Source organism: Halichondria panicea, chromosome 8, assembly GCF_963675165.1.
Source record: "Halichondria panicea chromosome 8, odHalPani1.1, whole genome shotgun sequence".
Classification (NCBI taxonomy): domain Eukaryota; kingdom Metazoa; phylum Porifera; class Demospongiae; order Suberitida; family Halichondriidae; genus Halichondria; species Halichondria panicea.
The window spans coordinates 6,699,682-6,722,567 of NC_087384.1; the positions used below are offsets into that span (position 1 = coordinate 6,699,682).

General features: G+C 43.2%; 7 protein-coding genes across 8 annotated transcripts in view; 4 read left to right on the top strand and 3 right to left on the bottom strand.

Moving 5' to 3' along the window:
- Positions 1-174, bottom strand: part of LOC135340533 (proline dehydrogenase 1, mitochondrial-like) — a 4,748-nt gene extending 4,574 nt beyond the window's left edge. The window contains exon 1 of the mRNA XM_064536884.1: positions 1-174. This exon is cut by the window's left edge and continues 253 nt beyond it. The gene's annotated coding sequence lies outside the window, so the exon portion shown is untranslated.
- Positions 175-796: 622 nt separating this feature from the next.
- Positions 797-11,007, bottom strand: LOC135340523 (CAP-Gly domain-containing linker protein 1-like). The gene is made up of 24 exons (XM_064536872.1): positions 10,916-11,007; positions 10,527-10,737; positions 9,598-10,427; positions 9,184-9,263; positions 8,564-8,712; positions 7,525-7,670; positions 6,859-7,216; positions 6,541-6,672; positions 6,115-6,235; positions 5,793-5,949; positions 5,180-5,355; positions 4,772-4,898; positions 4,438-4,672; positions 4,066-4,182; positions 3,554-3,651; positions 3,222-3,428; positions 2,744-2,891; positions 2,375-2,464; positions 2,199-2,235; positions 2,057-2,139; positions 1,854-1,951; positions 1,557-1,753; positions 1,084-1,121; positions 797-1,017 (listed from the first exon to the last, which is right to left on the bottom strand). Exons 2-24 carry the CDS (start codon positions 10,722-10,724, stop codon positions 1,009-1,011), a joined length of 3,831 nt encoding a protein of 1,276 aa, XP_064392942.1. The 5' UTR covers positions 10,725-10,737; positions 10,916-11,007; the 3' UTR covers positions 797-1,008.
- A 47-nt stretch (positions 11,008-11,054) lies between these two features.
- On the top strand, positions 11,055-14,571 carry LOC135340535 (transmembrane protein 116-like). Its single transcript, XM_064536886.1, has 12 exons — positions 11,055-11,250; positions 11,321-11,373; positions 11,643-11,706; positions 11,766-11,903; positions 12,068-12,157; positions 12,368-12,441; positions 12,634-12,723; positions 12,930-12,981; positions 13,118-13,265; positions 13,369-13,503; positions 13,710-13,828; positions 14,138-14,571. Exons 1-12 carry the CDS (start codon positions 11,137-11,139, stop codon positions 14,480-14,482), a joined length of 1,422 nt encoding a protein of 473 aa, XP_064392956.1. The 5' UTR covers positions 11,055-11,136; the 3' UTR covers positions 14,483-14,571.
- Positions 14,572-14,575: 4 nt separating this feature from the next.
- LOC135340534 (uncharacterized) lies at positions 14,576-17,017 on the top strand. Its single transcript, XM_064536885.1, has 6 exons — positions 14,576-14,968; positions 15,025-15,087; positions 15,138-15,200; positions 15,251-15,942; positions 15,990-16,687; positions 16,745-17,017. Exons 1-5 carry the CDS (start codon positions 14,623-14,625, stop codon positions 16,290-16,292), a joined length of 1,467 nt encoding a protein of 488 aa, XP_064392955.1. The 5' UTR covers positions 14,576-14,622; the 3' UTR covers positions 16,293-16,687; positions 16,745-17,017.
- A 374-nt stretch (positions 17,018-17,391) lies between these two features.
- The window catches only part of LOC135340539 (uncharacterized), a 44,644-nt gene continuing 39,149 nt past the window's right edge, over positions 17,392-22,886 (bottom strand). Inside the window, exon 6 of the mRNA XM_064536892.1 lies at positions 17,392-17,549. Within this exon, the coding sequence (XP_064392962.1) occupies positions 17,421-17,549 (129 nt within the window). The 3' untranslated portion in view covers positions 17,392-17,420. The remainder of the gene's footprint in view (positions 17,550-22,886) is intronic.
- Positions 17,437-19,668, top strand: LOC135340538 (uncharacterized). Its single transcript, XM_064536890.1, has 5 exons — positions 17,437-17,567; positions 17,656-18,050; positions 18,111-18,583; positions 18,631-19,339; positions 19,402-19,668. Exons 3-5 carry the CDS (start codon positions 18,239-18,241, stop codon positions 19,542-19,544), a joined length of 1,197 nt encoding a protein of 398 aa, XP_064392960.1. The 5' UTR covers positions 17,437-17,567; positions 17,656-18,050; positions 18,111-18,238; the 3' UTR covers positions 19,545-19,668.
- On the top strand, positions 19,965-22,763 carry LOC135340532 (uncharacterized). Of its 2 annotated transcripts, XM_064536882.1 has the most exons (8): positions 19,965-20,328; positions 20,385-20,447; positions 20,516-20,581; positions 20,630-21,315; positions 21,364-21,474; positions 21,526-22,229; positions 22,288-22,431; positions 22,493-22,763. In XM_064536882.1, exons 1-6 carry the CDS (start codon positions 19,983-19,985, stop codon positions 21,931-21,933), a joined length of 1,680 nt encoding a protein of 559 aa, XP_064392952.1. In that variant the 5' UTR covers positions 19,965-19,982; the 3' UTR covers positions 21,934-22,229; positions 22,288-22,431; positions 22,493-22,763. The 2 variants fall into 2 exon arrangements, with proteins under 2 accessions (XP_064392952.1, XP_064392953.1); XM_064536883.1 differs by lacking the exon at positions 20,516-20,581.

A 22,886-nucleotide genomic window follows, 5' to 3' on the forward strand; every position in this document is an offset into this window, starting at 1 on the left:
GTAATGATCGACCATGATTGCAGCTCGCTTCTCACTCTTGCAGCTACCAATGCAATAGCTAGCGTTCTAGTGCAGAGCTAACTACTAAGTAGAGTAGCAACACTCGGTGAACAAGTTTTGCTACGGACTCTTCTGAATGGCATTCCAAGTAAGCATAATTCGACAACGAAGCTTTATTTTGCAAATCCACAAATAGCATGCCAAGAAAACATGACTAGAAGCCTATAGAAACTCTTACTTGCACTTCATTGATCCTTGAGCAGCTGAAATAGTCTACACACACAGTCTACACACACACACACACAAACACACTACCGTATACCTCGCTTGCGCATGCGCACCGAGGCATAATCGTTGATAAATCATTTTTACAGCTGCTGTATATAAGAGCAGCCCCACCCCCTTAGTGTTTGTGATGATCAACTTATTCTTCACTACATCAGAATTCATTGATAACATAGAAAAAACAACAACGAATTGGATATGTATAATTATTAGCGACATATAATAATGAAGAGCACCCACTTGTAGCCGAATTACAAAAACAATCGTTGTTAATTGGCTGCAGTATACGTACGTTCATCATGCATACTAGGTCTATATCTCTTAGGAAATGTACTTGTTGGTTGGTTGGTGTCACTCCATTAGTAGTAGAAAAGTACCTCACTCTCTGAAAGAGACATTTGGAGTTAGCTCTAATTAAGTTGTTTGACATTTTTTGATTGGGCCAAAATTTGATGAAATGCAGATTTAATATTAACATGCAGTCTCCAACCACAAAACACATACTTCTCAGTTATTAAAGCAGACAGACATTTCAATGCACAGACAAATATAAAACAGCAACACAATCAATAGAACATACACAACTGGATATTATATGGTGAGAATCTAAATTGAAAAACCTAGCTACACAAGAGTCATCATGAATGAAGATAACTATAATGGAATGTATTATACAAAAACAGAGCCTAAAAGTGTGCAGATGGCTGAGACAGTTAGCCGCAATCAGTACGTCTACAGTGAAGAGAGGAGGGGTGTGGTTAAGTGTGTGAAGTTCAATTAGGGATAGAAGTAACTTACAGCTTCAAATTCGCATTCATCTGTTGAATGGCCAAACACTGTGCGAGTGTGTGCATGGTTAGAATGTGTATAAGCGAACTGCACAATGACATCACTGATGATGGAATATGATAAGGGTCTCAGAGGTTACATATACCATGCCTAGTATAGAGAGAGAGCAGTCTGTCTGTCTGCCCTCTCACCAACTTCAGGGCAATGTGGGTAGAAGAATGCACAAAAGAGCATGTATGTCAAGTATTTCCCAGAGGGAGTACATACATGTACACATGCATATCTAGGGTTCAAACCACAAATGAATTATAAAATGGAATGCTTTGATATTGCTTAATACAAATTCAGCACAGGCATGCAGCAGGAGTCTATCCATAGACCCCTATATAGGTGGACGTACAAGTTCAGTACACCCAGTCCCAGTGCATATATACAGTGCACATACACACACAGCTGAACACACAAGGGAAGGGTGGACCTACTTTCACAGTTGACACAGTAGGGCCTGTCTGATCCCCCGGGGGCCCTCACCCCGTGATGAGTGGAGGGGGGTGGGGAGTCAGAGCCGGCCTGGAGCGGACAATCGTCAGTATCGTGCTGGTCAAACACATCACATATATCACAGAAAAGGCGGGGAGGGGGAAGTCCCTGTAGTATGTCATCATCGTCCTCCATATACCTAAAGTACACATGTGGAAATATGAAGAACATAGACTATGTACGTACATGCATGTATGAGTTATTGCAATAATAGTATAATTATATTGGTATCCACTCACTCCTCCCCTGTATCCAGTGGTCCGTGAAGGCCGGACATTGCCTCTGCTGTCTCTAACTTTCTCTGAAGGTCAGCTATCACAGAGTTCAGGAAGTCAATCTAAGAACCACAAACAAACAAATAAAACAAAGTCAAACAAGCTACACTGTGAATTGCACACAGCCACTTAAAAACATAATAATTTTAATAGAGTCCACTCATTACCTGTTGTTGTAGATCGAGGTTATTTTGTTCGTATTCATCGAGTGCAGACCTCGCCTCCGCTAGTTGAGTGGTCAGTGTCTCATCTGAGGGAGGGGGTGGGGTGAGGTGGTATAAACACATATATACGCAGGCTATAGCTTACTGTTTACAGCTCCAGCTGAGCGTCTGGCAGGACTCTTCTGCAGTGATAATTAAAAGTTAGTTATTAGAATTACAAATTGTGAACATGCATAAAGTGAACAGTTTCCCTGGCAACTGTGGTACACCACAAAACCTGGCTGAAGTGTAATACTAATAAGTACACACATCTAGAGCTACCTTCTCCTGAGCCTTCTCCAGTTGTATGGTCAGCTCTTTGACTCTCTCCTCCAGTAGAAGCTTCTCCTCCTCCAGGATGGCATGGTCAGTCTGTGAGGGAAGGGGAGGGGCCAGATAAATAGTAGCTTTACAAGCCCCTGTACTGTAACGAGAAAACCCTATAGCTTATAATTATTGACCTTGTAGCCTTACAATTTAAGCCTTTGTAGGGGAACAATAAACCACTAGCTGTAATAGATCAACCTTGTAGCGTTACAATGGCTTGTACTGTATCGTGAAATTCCTCAACCTTGCTATACACAAACGCTTGTACTGGGGAAACCCCCTAGCTGAATCAGCCTTGTAGAATTTAATATTTAATCCACTCACCTTTCCTTGACTTGCTTTGAGGTCTTCAGTGAGTGTTCGTATCTCCTCCCTGGCCTGAACCAGTTGTCCCTCTCTCTCTCCCAGCACACCCTCGGCTGACTCAAGACGCTCTGACACCACTGTAGCATCCTGCTCTAGTGTAGCACATCTGTATAGGGACGGGAGGCAATAATGACAATAGTTCACTTCTACTAGATAAAAAAACATACTTTTGAACATACGGTAAGGATCGTTACAGTTACTTATACATTACGTACTTGACTGAATATGCAAATTATTGTATATTCAATATGCATACATTATTATATAGCAATGCAACAGCATATGAAACAGCTACAATTTGTATATGAAAGTAAAAACTATCAATGCAACAGCAGAGAGTTATACACGTACACAAGTAAATCTATTCAAGGCACTGTGAAGCAGACAAGCAAGTACTTCACTACAGTCATGTATAAGTAACTATAACGATCCTTACCGCATGTTCAACTCTTCCATCTGATAGTTGAGTTCATCTATCTCGGCCTGTGCCCTCTCCAGGGACAGCTGTACTTCGTCTTTGTCTTTCTCACTCGTGTCTAATCTCTCCGTCAACTCCTGGGCTTGTTGGAGGGCGGAGTCTCGCTCTGAGCAGGCATGTTCTATCCTGCCCCTCAGCTCAGCACCACTATCACCAGCTTCTTCACTGCATGCAGGGAGGAAGGACATCGTCACACTATTAGATAGACATTACAAAGGGCTACAAAATGCATTTTTAATTGTGCTGGTACACTATCAAATCTGACCTACGTGTACCACACACAGTCTCACATTTGCTCTCTGAGTGATAGTTTCTCGTGCTCCCAATTGTCACGTGATCTGCTTAGCTCTGACCTGAGCTCCTCCATCTCACTCAGTGCATCAGTCAACTAGCGGAGAAGGGTATTTATTAATCTGTACTAGCTAACAATCTGTTTTGCTACGAAGTGGATGACACAGTGACCTTGTAGTATTAACATTTGCAGAAACAACAACTGTACAGTAACCTCGCCTGAAGTAATTTAGTTCTGATAGTCAAATAACGTTAATTTTAGAAAGCTTAGAAAGAGGCCTTTTAGATGATGTGTTAAGCCTGTTTTCGACAAAATACAATGGGCTATATAGCCCATGGTCTTTTCCTGAAAATGGGAAATTATGGCCTGTTCCAAATTTGAGATTTAAGCATACCATCTAAACAGGCTCCTTCTAAGCTTTCATAGATTTTGGACCATCAGAACTCTAGTTACAGAAAGTAAGGAGACCTGTACATGTATATACCTGTACATGCACGTATTGAGGCTGACCTCTATGTTGGTGTTCTCAAACTTTGAGTTGAGCTCTTGAGAGTTGAGAATGGCCTCCTGTCTGTCGCTCTGTATCTTTGCCAACTGGTGCATCACTTCGTCCCTCTCGCCCACCAGCTATAGGGGTGGGTACTACAGTAACAACTCGTGAATACTGCAGCCCAAGGCCTTCTTATAATACATGTACAGCCAACTCACATAATAAGGGGCCATCCATTCTTGCAGTTAAAAACAAACTACAGCATAGGACATCATTTTGAACCACTACTGTTAGTACTAGCTACTACTGCCCTACAAAACTCTGTGAGACTCTTAGGCAGCAGCATACAAAACACTACTGACACTAAATGCACAGTACTTAATAAATCTTACCTTTTCGTTTTCAGTTTGTAGAGCTTGCTGCTGCCCCAGTAGCTGGTCCCTCTCTGCTAGCAGCTCACCACGCTGTCGGCTCAACTCAGTCTGCTCACTGGAGGAGGTGGCACTGGCATCCATTAGCCTATCACACTCAGCAATGGCTCTGTCTCTCTCCACCATCAATCTCTCTGACTCTGACTGAAGACGAGACTTCTCGTTGGAGAGCTGCTCACGGCCTTGACTCAGTTGTCTGTGTGTGTGTAAAGTGGTAAGCTACATATAGGCACATGCAATGGAAGACATGAACTGAGAATTAGCCTAAGCAAGCTAATGTATGCTCATTACCTACCTGACTTGACTGTCGAGTGTACTAAGCTCGTTGTTCCGCTCCTCCAATAAAGCCTCGTGCTGATTGCATAGTTCCATAGCATCCTTGAGGTCAGCATGTGTTCGCTGGAGCTCATCACTAATGTCCGCTACAAGGAGAGGGGGTACACGTAGTACAGTGTATGATCAGGGGGGTATAAAAGCAGCCATGTCTAGTGGGTAAAGGTCATCAGTATAGGCCGCTATAAATGGTACAGTACATTGACATACTTTGGTAAGTACATATTCTTTCTAACAATCGAGGAAAAATGTGAATGGCATGGTAATAATGATGCAACAAAAACATAAGTACTAGCTCTTAATTACAATAGCTATGCGTGTGTATAGTTACATGTACATCAGTTAGTGATAGCCATGCAGAGACACTTACTCGCTGCCACACTGGTCTGTGTGATCTCTCTCTCCAGACTGGAGGCTCTCTGGCTCTCCTGAGCTAGCTGCTCCTGGAGGAGGGACAGTTGAGTGTCCTGCTGTGTCTGGTTGGATTGCATAGTCTCCAGCTGGGAGGACAGGCTACTGTTGAGGGCATGGAGCTCCTCGAATTTGCTGCAGGGGAAAACCAAGAAGATGTCATATTATATGTATTACTAGTACAGTCTTATTTTTATACAGTATACATAATAGTACATGTAGTTTCAATCTCTTTGAACGGCCATATATTAATATTAGTTCCATTGCTCCAATTACGTTAATTTTGAAAGCTTACAATGAGTTTGTTAATTAGATAGTGTACGTCTATTTTTAATTAGCCTTTATTGTAGCCTGTTTTCGACAAAATAAATTTATACCATGGCCGAAAATGGGAAATTATGACCCGTTCCAAATTTAGGATTTGAGCATGCCATCTGAACGGGCTCCTTCTAAGCTTTCATAAAATCATAAAATCGTTGAATTTGGATCACTAGAACTCTAGTACTATCAAAATACAAAATACCCAGGGTTAAAATGAACATAACCCGCCCCCCCCCCCCCCACAGACACACCTCTCCTTGTCCCTGAGCTGGTCCTGCATGAACGTCAGCTGTTGAGATGAGTCTCCGGACATGTGAGACAACTGACTCATCTGTTCCTCCAGCGATGCCTTTTGCTGAGTCAGCAACTTGCACTGGTCCTCAGTACCCTTCAGAGATTGTTGGAGATCTGTAGAGAAAAAATTTACATAATTTACACAGGCATGCGGATGTTAGCAAACCCAACACACCAGGGACAACACTATTTAGTCTGGCTGGCACACTCTTACTGTACGTATTAGTCTAGCTGGCACACTTTAGTCTAGCAGGCCACACTCTTACTCTACCCACCCACCTGCCACTCTGTTCCTGACACTACCCAGCTCTAGTCTGACATTGACCACCTCCTCTTCCCTCTGAGATACAGTCAGACCTAACTCCTCCCCCCTCTCAACTGCAGCAGTCCTCTCACCATCCTGCAGCAAGCACAATAATAACATTTATACCAGCAGTAAATATAGTCATGCATAAATAGCTTAGATACAGTGAACTTGTCTATCAAGGTAGGTCAGCATGTGTATTACAGCCAGGTTAGTAAGCCTATATAATTATGTATGGCATCTGTTTTGACCTAGCTATACGTATAAGCAGGCCACCTCTTTATTATAGCCACTGTTGGTTGACCATGGAACACACACACACACACACACACACACACACACACACACACACACACACACACACACACACACACACACACACACACACACACCCCACTCACCAGTTTGCTAACTGCCTCCAGTTGTGTGGCCAGCTCTCTCCTCTGATCCTCCAGCTCAGTTTGTGTCTGTATCAGCTGTGAGCGAAGTGTCTCTGTCTCCTCAGTGGAACCACTGCTTAGTTGTTGAGCTTGCTATAGGAGGGGGGGGAGGGGGGGACGTAACACATGATTGTACATGTATGCTATTAACTGTGCGAGAAATACAAAGCTATACGGCAATTATATGCGTTTTATACATGTAGTAGTACCTTGGGGTGGCCTATGACATGCATGAGATGCATGCTTATGAAGATCTGGGAATGAACAAGCTCTACAAACCTGTAGTTGGGCCTCCAGGTCCTTCACTCTCTGCTGCTCCCCCTCTAGCTGTGTGGCTAGGGAGGCCAGTCTCTCTTGACTGCTCTCATCATTCGGCTGCATCAGTTGAGCCTCCAGGTCCTTCACTCTCTGCTTCTCCCCCTCTAGCTGTGTGGCCAGGGAGGCCAGTCTCTCTTGACTGCTCTCATCATTCGGCTGCATCAGTTGAGCCTCCAGGTCCTTCACTCTCTGCTTCTCTCCCTCTAGCTGTGTGGCCAGGGAGGCCAGTCTCTCTTGACTGGTTTCAGCTGTTTGCTCCAACTGGTCCCCACTGATCACACCCAACTCCAGCAGCTGAAACTGGAGGTCCTCCACTTGCCTATATATAAGAGGGAAGGAGGGGGGGTACAAAATAAGTGTGAGTACATGCAGTGACAGTAACAGTAGTGTATTGCATTACAATAAATCATACACTAACTAATACACTGTATGTACTGTACACAATATGAGTGAAGCAAATTGAAGAGTGTTCTTTAGGAACTTAAAATATTAAGGCATCCTCTGTGAAAGTAATGGATGTACCACAAAGCCATACCTTCATCCTCCATAATGTGTATAGCATAATTCACTACGGAAGCTACACGGTCACATGAGATCTACGTACCCCCACCAACCACACCCCCTCACCTTGTGAGCTTAGTGACCTCCTCCTGATGTTTGTTTCTCTCGACAACAAGCTCTCCCTTCAGTTCAGTGACGTTCTCCTCGCGTTGTTGAAGGAGGCGAGATAGACTGGCCGCAGTGGACCCAGCCAGGGTCGACACTCGGTGCTCCTGAGGGGTTAATGTGGGGGGAACAGAAGGGTTAATTGATACACAATAGCTGTGTTGATAAGATAAGCCAAACCTTTGATAATAAGAGTTCTAACGGATTTTACTGCACATGCATGAAGTAGTTGTGGCTGTTTGTTGAGAGGTATCTTCTAGGAAAGGTTTCGACCTACTGGCAGTTACCTTTAATACCTACTATGTACTTGGATTATATATAGCCCATGGTCCAAGGCTGAAAAATGACAAATTATGGCCCCAACCAAATCTTGGATTCAAACACATCATTTGAAAGGTATCTTTCTAAGCTTTCAGAAAATCATAAAATGTTTGACATTGGACAAACGGTAGTAAAGTTATGGCTGTTGAAAGATGTTCAACTACAACCCCCCCCCCCTCCCAGCTTAATAGTTCGGGTACTCTTTCAGTCACCATAACTTGAATTCCGTGGATCCAATTTCAATGATTTTCTGATTTTCTGAAAGCTTAGAAAGAGACCTTTCAAATGGTACCATCAATGTTTATATTTGAGAGATAAAAGTATTTGCCAATTTAGCCGTACCATGAATAATAGCCCATGGTCCAAGGTCGAAAAATGACAAATTATGACCCCAACCAAATTGTGGATTGAAACACATCATTGGAAAGGTCTCTTTCTAAGCTTTCAGAAAATCATTATATTTTTGAAATTGGATCGATGATACTAAAGTTATGGCTGCCAAAAGATCTTCAACTACATGTACCTGCTGTAAACCGTGTAATCAATGGCTCTCCCAAACACATTTGTAAATACTGTACACACACCCACACACACACACACACACACACACACACACACACACACACACACACACGCACACGCACACACACACACACACACACCCACACACTGTACTCACCTGTACACCGAATGAGCTGGATGAGTCGCTGCGTTGTTTGGGGAGGCCCCTAGCAACCCTGATAGTGCCAGGGGGCGAGGGCATGCTCATGAGAAGAGGAGGTGGAGTGGGGGACTTGGAGGGAAGCGATGCACTTGACATTGTAGACACTGCAGTGGGGGGGGGGGTCATCAGTGTGTATGTGTGTGTGCAATGTGGGGGGTCTGTAGTAAGCTATTACTGGTAACAGGTAACCATATCAAGTACAGCTAGATTATTGGAAACCCGTATAAAGTGGCAACTAGCTGACACACACACAACAATAGAAGGCATGTACACACTAGGGTTACTGTGAACACACACACATATTTATTCATCGATTGCAACTGTTAGAACCATGTCAGGAATGCAGTGAGAGCTGAGGTGTGTCACTAGCTAGCCAAGGTCAAGTCAATACAACAAAGACAAGCTGTTATGATGATGATTCAACACTGGTAGGCATGTCCAAAATTAGAGCAGTACAAAAGATCCCCGGGCCAACAAATGCTTTAATTTGGTAGTCTCTGCATACCCCATACTCAACAACAAATTAAAACTACTGTACACATGTATAGTGTATATGGCTGTGTGTCAGTACTCACTGCTGTCTGATGCAGTGGCCAGCTTCTCAATTTTCGGTAAGGGAGCAAATATCCCGTGTTTAGGAGCACATTGAAAGTATCTGCACAGAATGATAGCATCACATGTGTGGTGGTTTGTTTGCACAGAGCGGACATTTGAACACTGTTTTCAGACAATGCATACAATGTACACGAACAGGAAGACGACCATAAATTCATATTCAATACTAAGAGGCTCGATCCAGTGACAAGCTTACATATGACTACTTAGTACATAGCATACAACATTTACAAGTTCCTCTTAGCTTTTCTTAAGCTCTGACCTGAGCTCCTCCATCTCACTCAGTGCATCAGGCCTATTTCTTATATATTATATATAGCCCATGCTTTTTTTCTTCATAAAATGGACAATTTGGGCCTCACACACACACACACCTTTTCCCGGACACAGCTCCATCATTCTTGCCCAACGAGTCAGGTAACTCCACCCCTGCCCAGATCCCCTTGGCAAACTCTGTAGGCCCCAAGTAACGCAGTCTTCCCTCTTTCACACCTCCCACTAGAACATGGTCGCCCAACTTGAGCTTATCCTGTAGAGCCTTGAGATCCACGGCCGTCGGTTGAAGAGGTCGAGTATTTCGTTCTTGTGATACAGGATCTCGAGGTATACTACGAACACTAACTTGAGGAGAAGGCGCTGAAGGAGTGGGTGTCGTATTGTCGACGTTTTCCGCATGGTATAGTTTTTGAGGTCGCGTGAAGAGACCATAATTCGGAGGGCAATCGAAATATTGTACGCCATTCACTCGACCGTTGTTTTTTCCGTCAGGTTCGTCCAAAATTACCCCCGCCCACATACCACGAGCAAATTGTGTTTCTCCAATAAAGCCAACCATTCCTAGTTTGTCTCCGTCCACTACAACACGATCGCCGATCTTAAACGAACCACTAGGGGGTGGAGCCAACCTCTGACCTTGTGGAGGGGGTGCTCTAGAGGCTGCCTTTTGTACAAGTTTCAATTTATCGGGTCTTGAAAACAGACCTCGATTCGGTTCACACTGGAAATAAGACACGCCTTTTACAGATCCATCGTTTTTACCATCATAAGAGTCCAATATAACCCCAGCCCATACTCCAGGGGCAAACTGGGTGGGGCCAACAAACGCAACAACTCCAGGCTTGACCCCGGCCACTAGTACGCTGTCGCCAACTGATAGCTCAGCAGAGGAGTCTTGTGGAGGTCTGGCCACGGGAGGCAGCCGGGCCTGTGAGTGGGCGGGTGGGGGTTATAGAAAACTCATAGACTTTAAACATGCATATATTATACAGCTGTAAAATATTAAATATAGTTTTTGTTAGCTCACCTGAGCAGCGGGTTGTGGTCGTCTTTGTTGCCCTCCTGCAGGGACGGTACGAGTGGTGGGGGGCCCTTCTCTCTCCCCAGGGGGTCCTGGACTGGGTCTCACAGCCCCTCTACCCAGGGGGGATTTCATACCAGTACCCAGTGGGACGGGACGGACGAGCTTAGAGCCACCTCCTGGAGCTCTTAGTCGAGTGGACATAGCTCTGTACTAGCTGTACGTGTGAGAGATACCAATTACCACTTGAGAATAATTTTTATTCTTCTAGACAATTAACACTTTAATATTGGAGCTAGCTAGCTTGTGTTTTATAGACTGTTTCTTGTACTGTACGTGTGAGCAGCATTAGCTATATATAGGAGGTAGGGTATATTGTATGTCTATACACTTACATCTTTATATGGAGACTTTCTTGAGCAACGTTAATGTTATCATTTAATCAGCTAAATTGGTCGACCGCACACACACACAATAATGGTTTTTATAATTATGATGTCAGACTTTGTTGGGGGTGTGTCTGGTAGGTAGGTACAATAGCTATTTAATGTGCAAGGTCAGTCAGAAGTCACCCTACAGCTAGCTGGCTAGCTTGCTCTCACTGTTAATATAGGCTATGGAGGTAGTACTGAGGTCGCCATGGCTGCCACTGGACGGACCATACGATGAGAGCCCGGCTAATTGCACTGGAAACCCAGACAGAAAGAGCTGCTTCATTGAGCAAGATGAGGTATACCATGATTGATATCGAGTTGCAAAAAATGAGGTTGTAATTATTTGCATCTGTATTGTCACCTCAGGAGGCTAAACGAGACCTTGTTGCCATGGTGAGGGTCATTATATCATTGCTAAGGTGAGCTACCGTATTACTAGAATGTTCAAACATAATTTTATGCGAACTTTGCGAGGGCTGATTAATAGTACTGGCACTTGTCAGAATGCAATAGTTAAATCGCAAAGGGTCCATTTTTCTGCTGGTTTGGCTCATTCGCAAAGGTTTTCACCCGCAAAATATTCTACGGTAGTTGAAACTTATTACTGTACTAGGAGGTACGTATTGATACGCCCCCTCACACACACACACACACACACACACGCCCCCTCACACACACACACACACAGTTTATTAGGAGCTCTTTCAATCATCATTACAGTAATTATCAAGAAACAAGTATTCAGTCCAAAGGTACGTATGGAGAAATTGTACTAAATTTAGTTATCCACTCGTTTATTTCGTTTTTTCAGATTCACCCGATTTTCATGCTCTCAATAGCTGACTGTCTTCTCTCTCTCACGTGGATAGTGGGCGGGGCTCTCTGGCTACTGGGCGGAGTCAGATACTCGGAGAGGGTGGCGTGCTTCACAGTTACCTTGTGTACAGTGGTACGCTTCATTGGTTACTGCACTGTCAGCACTATACTCAATAATAATATTGTTTATCACTAGCAATAGTAAATTTGCACAATAGAATTTGGACTTAGTTTTCATATTCCATCATGGTAATTTCGACTAGTTTCAGTTTTGTTCTGATTCCATACCACATGCAGATACTGGAATGCGTAGCTGTGAACCTGACCATCCTCTACGCACTGCTGGCCTACTCCAACATTAAGCAGAAGGACTTCAACAACGTCTATGTGAGAGCTAGTCCATCATTATACTGCAAACATTCCCTCGAATATGATAGGCTGTATAGTTATGTACACTGCTCAGTTTATTGTTAGCGTTGGCATATTAATACAAGGATTGTTTTGTACACAATAAATATGATAATTCCATTGTTCTGATTTCAATGTGTTAGTTGCAAATGTTGTGAATGTCTCTTATCTTGATTCTCTGTATTGCAGTTGTTGTTCAACAGGGATAGAGAAGTGCACGCGTGGAAGCCATGGAAGACACTACTAGCCTACACTACTGCTTGGTGAGTGGCGTCCACCCCCTCAATGTTCCATCCCGCCCCCTCAATACTCCAACCCACCCCTTCAATGTGTTGTTTTAGCTGTTTATACGAGCTGCAAATAACTTAAAAGTTTGCACACAGGGTGGCTATGGTGGCTACAATCTTGTTGCTCATTCTTTCTTTCTTCCCCACTGTTACTCTCTCTCTCTACAGGTTCCTCCCGGTGTTACTGATCCTGATCCCCTTCTTGTCCATATCCTCTACATATCACATTATGGCCCATGCCAACGAGTGCAGCTGCTGGTATGACTTCATTAGTCAGGGCATGTTGTGGTGTGTAGCAAGAAGCTCTATTATTGTAGTCTCAACAATTATGTAATATCTGGTGTGTCTGCATGTTGTGGTAACCCAATGGAAAGTTCAATGGTAGCTGTTCACACTTGATGTTCCTATAGTGACCTAATGTTCTGTTAACATGTTAGTCATTCTTTGCTGTGTACTCACTGCAGGTGTCTGCCCTATTATGGGAATGTGTTACCATATGCATTCGCTGCAGACTTGGTAAGATGTGCATACTTGTACATAATTAGTATACATTGTTTATTTGTGAATCGTGACAATAGTTGACAGTTTTCTCAATCTTGTCCTCATACCCACACATACGCCCACACCGCCCATGCACACCCCACCCACACAGCCCACCTCCCAGTACCTGTACAGGGTCAACATGCTGGTTGCCTCCTACGCTAGTGTAGTGGGCCTCCACTATCTGGTAGGATTCATCCTAATAATCATCATCTACTGGAAGATACTCAAGAGAATAAAACTCATCAGAAATAACCGCGGTGAGTACAACACCTATAATCCATATAGCTATACAGTGACTATATTAATTGTTATCGCATTTGAAGTGTATTAATTTGACAGTATTTTTATTTGTATTTTCAGATGCTGGACGGAAACAGAGCACTCAGGCGTGGTATGGGGCAGCCCCGTCGTCCCCGGCGATGGGCAGAGGGGAGAAGAGAGCGAGGACTCGAGTGGTGGCCTTCCTCACTGTGTTCGTGGTAGTCGGACTTATCAGTAAGCCTCCCTCCATTAGAAGCTTCCCTCCATTACAATATATATGCATCGTCAATTTCTGTATTTCCTAGTGACAAAGCTTATAAAACTAGTTAGCATGCTGGTGATTTAATGCGTGCAATAGTATTGTCGGAGCTGGTTTCAGTGTCTGTACAACCCTACCACACTTCACACACACACACCCACACACTCACACACACGTACAGATACTCTGATGTCTGTCGGCATCTTCATCGCGACAGTATCCGACCTCATACACCCTGGCCTGACGGTTGCCTACGAACCAAAACTCTCTTATAGTGAATACGGAATATACCTCTTGCAGGTGGGAACCATATAATAATGTGCTGGTACAATCTCACTTCCTTCAACTGTTCTTCCTTATTTTGCTTGCAAAGTTTGTGGACCTTAATTTTCAAAAACTTATGCTTCATTTTGTAGCATTTAGGAGGCCTATAATTTTATGCTAAAAAGCCAAGTAAAAAAATAAGCTCAACCCTCCTTCCCACCCACAGTCGTGTAACCTCCCCCTCCACACACACCCACACACACACAGTCGTGCAGCCTCCCCCTCCACCCACACACACCCACAGTCGTGTAACCGCCCCCTCCACACACACCCACACACACACAGTCGTGCAGCCTCCCCCTCCAGGGGTTCCTCAATGCAGTGGTCTATGGATGGACAAGAGAAGACTTTCTTCAAGTGATAGCTAGCCGCAACATTCAAGACCTCCTCCCACCAGAGTTGCTACAAGAAGAGGAGGATCGAGGTCTAGAGAATAGTCGTTCTATTCTGGTCTCCACCGAGAGTGAACCTGATTGGTCGGACGAGGAGGGATCACATGAGCACAGGGAGGTGTCGCATAACAGACTTGCCTCGCGGCCGTGTGATTTGGACACGGTTGAGGAAGTCACTGAACCAGATGACTCAGATGATAATAATAGCTTCTTTGATGGTAGACCACGAAGCATTTGATTGTGTGTACATTTACTGTTTTTGTCTTTTGTTGTGTTGCTGCATCTTTGTGAATCATGTCTCAGTAATTTTATGAATTTTACAATGAATTTATGCAATGGGCATGTGCGGAAGGGGGTGAGTCTTGTAGAGCCTACAAGATGGCTACAAGATATAGCCAGCTCAATATTGATATTGATACTCTGAAGCAGAAGACTGGGGTAACAGACACCCAGCTAGACCAAAGAATTGAGCAGGAACAATTGTGGAGCCTGGCTGGAGTACTTGGCAGCTATAAAAAGTTTGTTAGAAGCTCAGGGTTTGATCTCAATAATGCAGATATAGAGGATCTGAAGGAATGTGCCTCCAAGCATGGCAATCAACAAGCCATGTATGAAGCTTTAATGAAATGGGGAAAATTCATCCGTGACTTCACTTATCGGTCGTTGTTGGAGATTTTGATTGGTCTTCGTGAAGGAGCTTTGGCTGACCAAGTGTGTAGGACTTGTGAGTTACTTTATAAATAGCTACAATCTGTGTTTTCATCATTTCTTGTGCTCCAGTCATCCAGACACAAGCCAGTGAGCGGAATAAAGAAGACGCTGTGTCCTTGTCACCTGCACCAGGTTAATAGCTCAGTATAGCATGGATTCAACTAATTTTCCTTGTAACATAGATAGAAAACCACTTCTGACAGGGCCACCAATTCATGACGTACTTCAACCGAATTTGGGGACAGGTAATCTTTTAACGTAGTTGTGATGTAGTAACGTACATACATTTCATTAGGCACTACAACTGCTGACCACATAGACAAATTTGAGATGAGGTTTATAGATCTACGAAAGATGGCTCTCAAAGAAATAACTGAGAAACGAATACCTGTGACTGAGTTCCGCCAAACACTCATGATAATGCCAAGCTTCATCAAAAATGTAAACAAAGATTTTATCAAATCAAACTATTCCTTGTTTGAAGAAGCTAAATCGATCGAAAGTATCTTTTTGCATCTCAATTTCTACCTGAGCTTTATTGATTTCAGCCTTCTTGAGCATATCATAAAGCAATTTGGTAGTGATAGTCTGAAACGAGACATGAGCAGCTATGCAGAAGACATGAGACAGTTCAGATTGAACACCTCCGTTAGCGAAGCACTTGACCATCTTCCAAGAAATTCAGATACTCCTGCTGGTTACTGTCGTTTAACATTGAAATTAGATTTTGATGTTCATACTGCAACTCTTGAAGATGTAGACACATACAGGAAACGTTTCGCTAGTGAATTCTTGCTCTCCCAGCTAGCCCTTTCTTTGTTTGACCTCCAGGAGAGCTCACTACTGGTTACATGGCTAGTGCCTGCTGCTGTAGGAGCAATGATCAGTGACCAAGTGCAGAAGAAAAGTTCTTCTTTCTTTTTAAGTTTAAGCAACAATATTCTCAAGCTATCACTCAAAGGAGAATGTCTCTACCCAATGGTAAAGGTAAGTGTTTAATTCTGCCCCTAATCCGATGAATTTTGTCTCTACAGGTTAGTCAGTCAGGTACAGAGGGATCTGGTGGTGCTATGATTGAAGCTGGAGCTTCGATCACTCGTAAACCACATCAAAGGATAGCGGAACGATTCAACCTCAAACCTAATCATCGTGGACTGGCTATTGTTGTACCATTCCGTCCGTTGTTGTACCTAACGGACGTGCTCACGAAGAAATTGATATTTGATATTTACGAGCCTCGAAATAAACGATCCCTAAAGTCATACATGCAAGCTGTAGATCTTGTGGAGCTGAAACACCATCCCATAATAGTGGTGGTATCTGGATATGGAGTGTAGGGTAATCTTCTACGCACTGATATTGGTGACATTGACATCAAGGAAGATATTATGGCACCACTATTCCCTGCTATTGCCACACACCTTGCTGACAACCCAAAGATATTCCTATTCTTTTCAGATCCGGCTCTTCTAAACGCCATGCTCTAAATTTCGTTGAAGCAATCTGGGAAAACTGCATTGTTGGTTATATTGCATGTGATAATCTGCGGAGGGCAGGAGACATCGTAGAGGACGAACTGGCACACCCTTCTATGTTCGTGCAAGAGATCTTCACTTCAATTAGCGACAAACTTCCACCCCATGCTACCATGACTGTGATCGACCGTCTCAAGGAGCCAGTCTACTTGCATCCTCATGGATCTGAGTTAATGAAACTCACAGCAGATCACAAGGTATAGTGTCTATAATGTGTTCACACACTTCACATCATGCCTCACTCCCCACATTAGAATCAACCGAGGAGTCCGGTTTTCTGTCACGTGTACGTCAATTATCAATCGCTGCCAAGGAGCCTGATACTGAATCACATCTACTGGAACAACCAATCAAGAAGCTCAAAACTGAACTATCACCAAAGCAATCGAAGGGAGTCCCCAAACAAGCTGAGTCGAGTGATGAACTCTAAAGGACTAATTAATAGTGCTCACCTCATGCTAGTATGAGTCTTTATATTGTTTGTACACATTAATTTGTATTTAATATTGCAATTATTATTATGCCTCGAGGCGTAGATCTTTTTCTTGAGGGCGTGGTAAGCCACATAACACTCCCCACATACAATAGATAACAATATGCATGTACAAAGAGTCTTTTCTTCTGTTATATGATATAGTTACACTGAACCCAACATCTTAATTGGCAGAATCAATTTTCAATCCTCACAAAACACTACAATAATAACAATAGATATTTTTAATAGGTGCATGTAAACAAGTTTTTTCTTCTCGTGAGTTTATATAGATAAGCTAATTTCAATGTGAAATTCATTATAGAAACTTATTCCTTCTACTATAGCACTCTAGAGCGAAAGCATAACATGGCGAGAGGCATTAGCACAGTGCAGCTTGCAACACTCGTTATAGACAGCAGCAGACAGTGACAAAATGACTAATGAAACAGAGCTAGCTACTCAACGCTAGGTTTAGGGTGTGTTGGTCTGTCAGTGAGTAGTATGCCCAGTGTGAACACTAGACTGAGAGCTGCCACCGCCACTGCTGCCAGGTACATGTGGTGGGCCGCCACTGTCTTGTCAGACTGTGTGTGGTCCTGGAGGTGTGTGTGTGTGCATCTTTGTACTTCATTACTTCACTAATTATTTGTTTCCAATGAATAAAATTATTTATAACAATTATTTCCACAGGAATGCAATGCGGAGGTGTAAAATAAGGGTGGGTCTTTGTAGAGTCTACAAGATGGCTACAAGATATAGCCAGCTCAATATTGATATTGATATTCATACTCTGAAGCAGAAGACTGGGGTAACAGACCCCCAGCTAGACCAAAGAATTGAGCAAGAACAATTGTGGAGCCTGGCTGGTTTACTTGGCAGCTATGATAAGTTTGTTAGAAAGCCAGGGTTTGATGCCGATATAGCAGATCTGAAGGAATGTGCCTTTAGGAATGGCTATCGACAGGCCATGTATGAAGCTCTGAGAAAATGGGAAAACGTAATCCTTGACTTCACTTATCGGTCGTTGTTGGAGATCTTAATTAGTCTTCGTGAAGGAGCTTTGGCTGACCAAGTGTGTAGGACTTGTGAGTTAATTACTTTATAAATAGCTACAATCAGTGTTTTCATCATTTCTTGTGCTCCAGTCATCCAGACACAAGCCAGTGAGCCGAATAAAGAAGACGCCGTGTCCTTGTCACCTGCTCCAGGTTAGTTAATATCAAGCTCATATATATTGTTTCCGATACTATAGGTTGTCACGAGACAGTTCAGAATGAGCACCCCCGTTAGAGATGCACTTGGCCATCTTCCGAGAAATTCAGATCCTCCTGCAGGTTACTCTCGTCTAACAGTGAAATTAGATTTTGATGTTAAAACTGCAACTCTTGAAGATGTAGACACGTACAGGAAACGTTTCGCTAGTGATTTCTCGCTCTCCCAGCTAGCCCTTTCTTTGTTTGAGCTCCAGGAAAGCTCACTACTGGTTACATGGCTAGTCCCTGCTGCTGTAGGAGCAATGATCAGTGATCAAGTGCAGAAGAAAAGATCTTCTTTCTTTTTAAGCAACAATATTCTCAAGCTATCACTCGAAGGAGAATGTTTCTACCCGATGGTAAAGGTAAGTGTTTAATTCTGCCCCTAATCCAATGAATTTTGTCTCTACAGATTAGTCAGTCAGGTACAGAGGGATCTGGAGGTGCTATGATTGAAGCTGGAGCTTCAATCACTCGTAAACCACATCAAAGGATAGCGGAGCGAATCAACCTCGAACCTAATCATCGTGGACTGGCTATTGTTGTACCATTCCGTTTGTTGTTGGACCTAACGGACGTGCTCACGAGGACATTGAGATTTGCTGTTTATGAGCCTCGAAATGAACCATCCCTAAAGTCATACATGCAAGCTGTAGATCTGGAGCTGAAACACCATCCCATAATAGCGGTGGTATCTGGAGTTGGAAGGGGTGATCTTCTTCTACGCACTAATATTGGTGACATCGACATCAAGGAAGATATTATGGCACCACTATTCCCTCCTATTGCCACATACCTTGCTGACAACCCAAAGATATTCCTAGTTGTTGTCAATTCCTCCGGCTCTTCTGAACGCCATGCTCTACATTTCTTTGAAGCAATCTGGGAAAACTACATTGTTGGTTACATTACATGGAGTGATCACGGTGGTTGGCGGAGGGTGACAGACATCATAGAGAACAAACTGGCACACCCTTCTCTGTCTGTGCAAGATTTTTTGACTTCAATTAGCAACCAAATTCCACCCACCGTTACCATGACTGTGATCGACCGTCTCAAGAAGCCAGTTTACTTGCATCCTCGTGGATCTGAGCTAATGGGAACTCACAGCAGATCACCAGGTATAGTCACATGTCTATAATGTATCCACACACTTCACATCATGCCTCACTCCCAACATTAGAATCATCCGAGGAGTCTGATAGTGAATCACATCTGCTGAAACAACCAACCAAGAAGCTCAAAACTGAACTATCGTTAACGCAACAAGAAGGAGTCCCCTCTCAACAAGCTGAGTCGAGTGATAAACTTCATGAAGACTTATAGTGCTCACCTCATGCATCTTATTATACAACTTACCCGTATGTCTGTACATGTATGTGTAATTCTGTTCGAACAAATTCTTTATATTTTTTGTACAAATTGCACGGCATAATTATTGACAACAGCACATGAGATCAAAAGACAGTGACAAAATGACTAATGAAACAGAGCTAGCTACTCAACGCTAGGTTTAGGGTGTTGGTCTGTCAGTGAGTAGATCTAGTATGCCCAGTGTGAACACTAGACTGAGAGCTGCCACCGCCACTGCTGCCAGGTACATGTGGTGGGCCGCCACTGTCTTGTCAGTCTGTGTGTGGAGGTGTGTGTGTGCATCTTTGTAAAGGTAATTTGTTTCCAATGAATAACATTATTTATAACTCCACAGGAATGCATGCGGAGGTGCAAAATAAGGGGTGGGTCTTGTAGAGTCTACTGTACAAGATGGCTACAAGATATACCCAGCTCAATATTGATATTGATACTCTGAAGCAGAAGACTGGGGTAACAGACACCCAGCTAGACCAAACAATTGAGCAGGAACAATTGATGTGCTTGGCCAGTTTACTTGGCAGCTATGATAAGTTTGTTAGAAGCCCAGGATTTGATCTCACCAATGCTGAAATAGCAGATCTGAAGGATTGTGCCTCCAAGCATGGCAATCAACTGGCTATGTGTGAAGCTTTAAGGAAATGGGGAAATGTCATCCGTGACTTCACTTATCGGTCGTTGTTGGAGATTTTGATTGGTCTTCGTGAAGGAGCTTTGGCTGACCAAGTGTGTAGGACTTGTGAGTTACTTTATAAATAGCTACAATCTGTGTTTTCATCATTTCTTGTGCTCCAGTCATCCAGACACAAACCAGTGAGTCGAATAAAGAAGACTCTGTGTCCTTGTCACCTGCACCAGGTTAGTAGCTCAGTATAATTATGGATTCAGCACTTTATATATATTAATTTTTATTTCCGGTACCATAGGTAGACTATCACCTCTGACAGGGCCACTGATTAGTGACCCAGTTGAACCAAATTCCGTGGCGACAGGTAATCCTTTAACGTACTTTTGATATGGTATGTACATGTCATTTCTAGGCACTACAACTGCTGACCTCATAAAAGAATTTGATAGGAGGTTTAGGGATCTACGAAAGATAGCTCTCGAGGAGATAACTGAGAAACGAATACCTGTGACTGAGTTCCGCCAAACACTCATGAATTTACCGTGCCCTATCACAAATGAAAACAAAGATTTTATCATATCGAAGTATTTCTTGTTTGAAAAAGCAGAGTCCATCGAAAGCATCTTTCTGTACCTCAATTTCTACCTAAGCTTTATTGATTTCAGCCTTCTTGAGCATATCATAGAGCAATTTGGTAGTGATAGTCTGAAACGAGACATGAGCAGCTATGCAAAAGACATGAGACACTTCAGAATCAACACCCCCGTTAGCGAAGCACTTAGCTATCTTCCGAAAATTTCAGATGCTACTGCTGGTTACTCTCGTCTAACAGTGAAGATTGATTTTGATATTCAGACTGCAACTCTTGAAGATGTAGAGACGTACAGAAAACGTTTTGCTAGTGATTTCTTGCTCTCCCAGCTAGCCCTTTCTTTGTTTGACCTCCAGGAGAGCTCACTACTGGTTACATGGCTAGTGCCTGCTGCTGTAGGAGCAATGATCAGTGATCAAGTACAGAAGAAAAGTTCTTCTTTCTTTTTAAGCAATAATATTCTCAAGTTATCACTTAAAGGAGAATGTCTCTACCCGATGGTAAAGGTATGTGTTTAATTTTGTCCCTTATCCGATTATTTGTGTGTTATACAGTTTAGTCAATCAGGTAAAAGGGATCTTATGATTGAAGCTGTGGCTGGAAAACCCGGTTTGACCTCTCTTGAACCATTGAACCAAGGAGAATGTCTCTACCCGATGGTAAAGGTAAGTGTTTAATTCTGCCCCTAATCCGATTATTTTTTTCTCTATACACAGACAAAAACAGGTGAATCTAGTAGTTCTATGATTGAAATTGGAGCTGGTTTGACCTCTCTTAAACCACATCAAAGGATAGCGGATGAAATGAAGCGATCAATCGATCTCGGACCTAATCATCGTGGACTGGCTATTGTTGTACCACATTATTATATGTTGTCGAATCTAACGAACATGCTCAGGGAGACATTGGGATTTGCTGTTTACGAGCCTCGAGATGAACCATCCCTAAAGTCATACATGCAAGCTGTAGATCTTGTGGAGCTGAAACACCATCCCATAATAGTGGTGGTAGATGGACATGGGGGGAGGGGTTATCTTCTACACACTGATACTGGTGAAATCGACATTAAGGAAGATAATTTTTATGGCACCACTATTCCCTCCTATTGCCACACACCTTGCTGACAACCCAAAGATATTCCTATTTATTGTCAGATCCGACTCTTCTGAACGCCATGCTCTAAATTTCGTTGAAGCAATCTGGGAAAACTGCATTGTTGGTTATATTGCATGTGATGATCTCGGTGATGTGCAGTGGGTGGCAGACATCGTACGGGACGAACTGGCACACCCTTCTATGTCTGTGCAAGAGATTTTCACTTCAATTCGTGAACAGGTTCCACACACTGCTACAGCTACCATGACTGTGGTCGACCGTCTCAAGGAGCCAGTCTACTTGTATCCTCGTAGCAGATCACAAGGTATATATAGTCACATGTCTATAATGTATTCACACACTTCACATCATGCCTCACTCAGACAAACTGGCACACCCTTCTATGTCCGTGCAAGAGATCTTCACTTCAATTAGTGAACTCATTGCTACCATGACTGTGGTCGATCGTCTTAAGGAGCCAGTCTACTTGCATCCTCGTGAACCTGAGCTAATCATCGGATCACAAGGTATAGTCACATGTCTATAATGATTCACACACTTCACGTCATGCCTCACTCCCCACATTAGAATCATCCGGGGAGTCCAGTTGTCTATCACATTCAAGTGGACTATCAGTCGCTGAACAATCGCATCTACTGGAACAACCAACCAAGAAGCTCAAGACTGAAGTATCACCCGAGTCGAGTGAGAAACTCCAAATTGATGAAGACTTATAGTGCTCACCTTATTATTATATACAACGCACCTGTATAATCATGTGTAATTCTGTTCGAGCAAATTCTTTATATTTTTTGTACAAATTGCAAGTAATTATTGAAACAGCACATGAGATCAAATGACAAAATGACTAATGAAACAGAGCTAGCTACTCAACGCTAGGTTTAGGGTCTGTTGGTCTGTCAGTGAGTAGTATGCCCACTGTGAACACTAAACTGAGAGCTGCCACTGCCACTGCTGCCAG

Coding starts and splice junctions, on each gene's coding strand:
- LOC135340523 (XM_064536872.1), bottom strand. CDS start 10,724: ATGTCCACTCGACTAAGAGCTCCAGGAGGTGGCTCTAAGCTCGTCCGT. Junction 4,183..4,437: donor TACAAACTGAAAACGAAAAG/GTAAGATTTATT, acceptor CCACCCCTATAG/CTGGTGGGCGAGAGGGACGA. Junction 3,429..3,553: donor CTATCACTCAGAGAGCAAAT/GTGAGACTGTGT, acceptor CCCTGCATGCAG/TGAAGAAGCTGGTGATAGTG.
- LOC135340535 (XM_064536886.1), top strand. CDS start 11,137: ATGGAGGTAGTACTGAGGTCGCCATGGCTGCCACTGGACGGACCATAC. Junction 12,724..12,929: donor GCCAACGAGTGCAGCTGCTG/GTATGACTTCAT, acceptor TACTCACTGCAG/GTGTCTGCCCTATTATGGGA. Junction 13,504..13,709: donor CGTGGTAGTCGGACTTATCA/GTAAGCCTCCCT, acceptor ACACACGTACAG/ATACTCTGATGTCTGTCGGC.
- LOC135340534 (XM_064536885.1), top strand. CDS start 14,623: ATGGCTACAAGATATAGCCAGCTCAATATTGATATTGATACTCTGAAG. Junction 15,201..15,250: donor TCAACCGAATTTGGGGACAG/GTAATCTTTTAA, acceptor ACATTTCATTAG/GCACTACAACTGCTGACCAC. Junction 15,943..15,989: donor GTCTCTACCCAATGGTAAAG/GTAAGTGTTTAA, acceptor TTGTCTCTACAG/GTTAGTCAGTCAGGTACAGA.
- LOC135340538 (XM_064536890.1), top strand. CDS start 18,239: ATGAGCACCCCCGTTAGAGATGCACTTGGCCATCTTCCGAGAAATTCA. Junction 18,584..18,630: donor GTTTCTACCCGATGGTAAAG/GTAAGTGTTTAA, acceptor TTGTCTCTACAG/ATTAGTCAGTCAGGTACAGA. Junction 19,340..19,401: donor AACTCACAGCAGATCACCAG/GTATAGTCACAT, acceptor TCCCAACATTAG/AATCATCCGAGGAGTCTGAT.
- LOC135340532 (XM_064536882.1), top strand. CDS start 19,983: ATGGCTACAAGATATACCCAGCTCAATATTGATATTGATACTCTGAAG. Junction 20,329..20,384: donor TGACCAAGTGTGTAGGACTT/GTGAGTTACTTT, acceptor CTTGTGCTCCAG/TCATCCAGACACAAACCAGT. Junction 21,316..21,363: donor GTCTCTACCCGATGGTAAAG/GTATGTGTTTAA, acceptor TGTGTTATACAG/TTTAGTCAATCAGGTAAAAG.